General features: G+C 43.9%; 1 protein-coding gene across 1 annotated transcript; it reads left to right on the top strand.

The window, feature by feature from the left end:
* Positions 1-243: 243 nt before the first annotated feature.
* LOC138897769 (uncharacterized) lies at positions 244-642 on the top strand. Its single transcript, XM_070183780.1, has one exon. It carries the CDS (start codon positions 244-246, stop codon positions 640-642), a length of 399 nt encoding a protein of 132 aa, XP_070039881.1.
* The last annotated feature ends 2569 nt before the right edge of the window (positions 643-3211 follow it).

Genomic DNA, 3211 nt, shown 5'->3' with positions numbered 1-3211 from the left:
GGGGGAGGAGCTCAAACTCCCGCCGCCCGTACTCCAGAGCAGCGAGTCCATGTTGGTAAGGTTCCAAGTGTTATGCTGACACAACATGTTGTTCCAGTTCAGCCCGTGGTTAGGGCAACATCATCTGAGGAGGAACAACTTAGACTTGCGAGGTTCAAGAAGTATTACCCTCCTACCTTTAGTGGTTTGGCTTCAGAGGATACACATGGTTTCCTAGGGTAGTGCCACCGTATTCTCCGCACAATGGGTATTGTGGAGATAAGTGGGGTTGCTTTAACTATGTTCCAGCTTAAGGGAGTGGCATATCAGTGGTGGCAAACGTACGAGTTGGGTATTCCGGCCGATGCAGCTTCACTTTCATGGACTCAGTTCTCAAAGATGTTCTTGAGAGAGTTTGTTCCCCAGACTCTTCAGGTTGCCTGGCGCGCGAAGTTTGAGCAGCTGCGTCAAGGCACTATGTCAGTGTCAGAGTATGCCGTTAGATTCAGTGATTTGTCAAGACATGCACCTGCTTTGGTTTCTATAGTTAGAGAGCGAGTCTGCAGGTTCTTTGAGGGGCTCAGTCATGATATCCAGTTCAACATGGCTCAGGAGTTGGAGACAGATGTTCTATTTCAGCAGGTGGTAGAGATCGCTCGCTGATTAGAAGGCATGCGGGACAAGGAGAGAGGGGACATGCGGGGTCATGAGAGAGAGGACAGGGAGGCTAAGAATCCTCGTGGACTGGGAGGATCTACTAGTCCCTATTTTGGAGGCAAGGTATGCCATGGTAGAGGTTTTGTGGGTCAGCTAGTTCAGTTTGCACTTCAGGCTTCGCGCGATGCTTCAGATATCCATGGGTCTCAGCATGCCCGTATCGGATAGTTTTTGTAGCCACGCCAGCGGAAGGGTTGCTTTGAGTGTGGAGATAACAACCACATGGTGAGAGATTGTCCCAGACTCTGGACAAAGATGTCACATCGAGGTATTCAGGCTATGAGTTCTACTCTAGTTGCTGATATCCCTGCACCGCCAGCTTAGGGTGTAGGTCAGGCTAGTAGAGGGCACCTTAGAGGGGGAGGCCTAGCCCATTTATATGCTTTCTATGGTGGGGCTGAGGCCGCTGCATCTGATGATGTCGTTACATATATGGTTTCGATTGTTATAGAGGGGCGTCGTTCTTATTTTGATTTGGTTATGCTTATCGGGGTGAATCCTCTTATTTTGCTTCTCATACAGGTGACTTTCTTTTACCCATTACGGTATGTTTTGATGTGATTTCTGGGTAGTTGGTCACGATTTGTGATTTAGATGCTTTACAGGTGTGGGGTCTGGTATATATTATGATTTTTGTTAGCGAAATTGAATTAGTGGAAAGTTTCAGTTGGTATGATGTGTATTCTACTTGTGATTCAGAGCTGAGGATGGGATCCTCGCGTTTTCATGAGGTTTGTTATGTTTGAACCGGGCTGCATACCGCGATTAATTTATATTAGGATGAGATCCTTGTGATTTGTTCATATACTTTGATTCTCCCTCGTGGAATTAATTCATAGTATGATACTGATAGGGAGTTGTGCCCGTCGAGCTTGTTTGATAGTTCTTCCATGTGTTTCCTTGTATATTCAGTCATATTCGTGTTGTGCTTATTGGGTTGTAGCTTTCGAGGTGTGTGCCTAGGTGGCGTTAGATGTGACTTATTGATTTGGGTGAATAGTTATGAGGTCTTCATGTTTCTTGCATCATTGTCAGTGTTGTGATGGTTTGGAACATGGTTCTAGCGGATATGAGGTTAATAACCGGTGCTGAATTTGATTATGGGCAGCTATTGTGATCAGAGATGTTGTTATAGGCATATGTGTGATGTGTTACGTCGGGTGGTTGTACCTGGTGGGTGTAGGTATGAGTTCTTGCAGCTGGTTGAGGCTGATACCATGTGTCGGTGTGGGAATCGGGTCTTTTAAAAATGATCAGAAGGTGAGAAATTTGATTTTAAGGTTATCAGTGTGAGTGGAAGGAATAATTTTCAGTTGGGATGGTATCGTCGGGCTTATGTGGATTGGGGTGACGTATGATCACCCGCGAGTATATGTATGGCAAGTTCATTCAGTGATTTGAGGACTTCGCAATGGTTCTTGGCACATTCGAGGACGAACGTTTGTTTAAGAGGGGGAGAATGTAACAACCTGACCGATTATTTTGAGAATTAGCATCTCGTTTGGTGGCTTAAGGTCTCGAGCAGCTTCACATTATGTGTTATGACTAGCGTGTGTGGTCGAGTTTGGTTTTCGGATGATTTGGGATCAATTTGGAAGAAGGATTCTTGTTTTAGAAGCTTAAGCGGTAAAAGTTGACCGAAATTTGACTTTTGTGTAGACGACTCTGAAATGGCATTTTGATGATTCCAATAGTTTCGTATGGTGATTTTGGACCTAGGCGTGCGCCCGGATTTGGATTTGGAGGTTCGAAGGATAAGTTGAAGCATTTTGGCAAAAATTGGAAAGTCAAAGTTTTGGAAGGTTAAGAGATTTGACCGGGAGTTGACTCGGTTGATATTGGGCTCGGATTGCGATTTCAAGAGTTGGATTAGTTCTGCTATGTCATTTGGGACTTGCATATAAAATTTGAAGTCATTCTGGATTGATTTGATATGTTTCGGCACGAGTTTGGAAGTTGAAAGATTTGAAAATTCATAAGTTCAATTCGAGGTGCGGTTCGTAGTTTCGACATTGTTTTTGATGTGATTTAAGACCTCGAGCAGTTTCGTTTTATATTTTGGCACTTATTGGTATGTTCGTACGGGATTCCGAGGGGCTTAGGTGAGTTTCGGATAGGTTTAGGTTGTGTTGCACTTGTTTTTGATGTTTCAACGTCTTTTCTTCAAGCATTTATGGTACCACATTAAGCAAATGAGCTCCAAAATAAGTTTTTATTAAAGCATTAGATCCATATTGTAATTACGGAGCCATAACAAAAAGAATCGTCAAATTTGGACATCATATGAGAGAGTTAAGCCCATTTCCGTGTCGGGAAAGACTCCTGGTTTCTGGTGTAGTATCCCAGGACTTACAAATGCGATTATTTGATGGCATTTGCGACTTCTGCCATGTTCCAGTTCACATTTACGAACATTTTATCACAACTGCGACATTTTCCAACCCTGTTCTTGTTCGCAATTGTGAACGCTTCTTCGCTTTTGCGAGGTTTCGCAATTTGCGAACCTTGGATCGCA

This window comes from Nicotiana tomentosiformis, chromosome 8 (assembly GCF_000390325.3).
Source record: "Nicotiana tomentosiformis chromosome 8, ASM39032v3, whole genome shotgun sequence".
NCBI classification, from domain to species: Eukaryota; Viridiplantae; Streptophyta; class Magnoliopsida; order Solanales; family Solanaceae; genus Nicotiana; species Nicotiana tomentosiformis.
The sequence above is the reverse complement of the archived record's forward strand: the minus strand, read 5'-3'. Positions and strand labels throughout refer to the sequence as shown.

Coding starts and splice junctions, on each gene's coding strand:
- LOC138897769 (XM_070183780.1), top strand. CDS start 244: ATGGGTATTGTGGAGATAAGTGGGGTTGCTTTAACTATGTTCCAGCTT.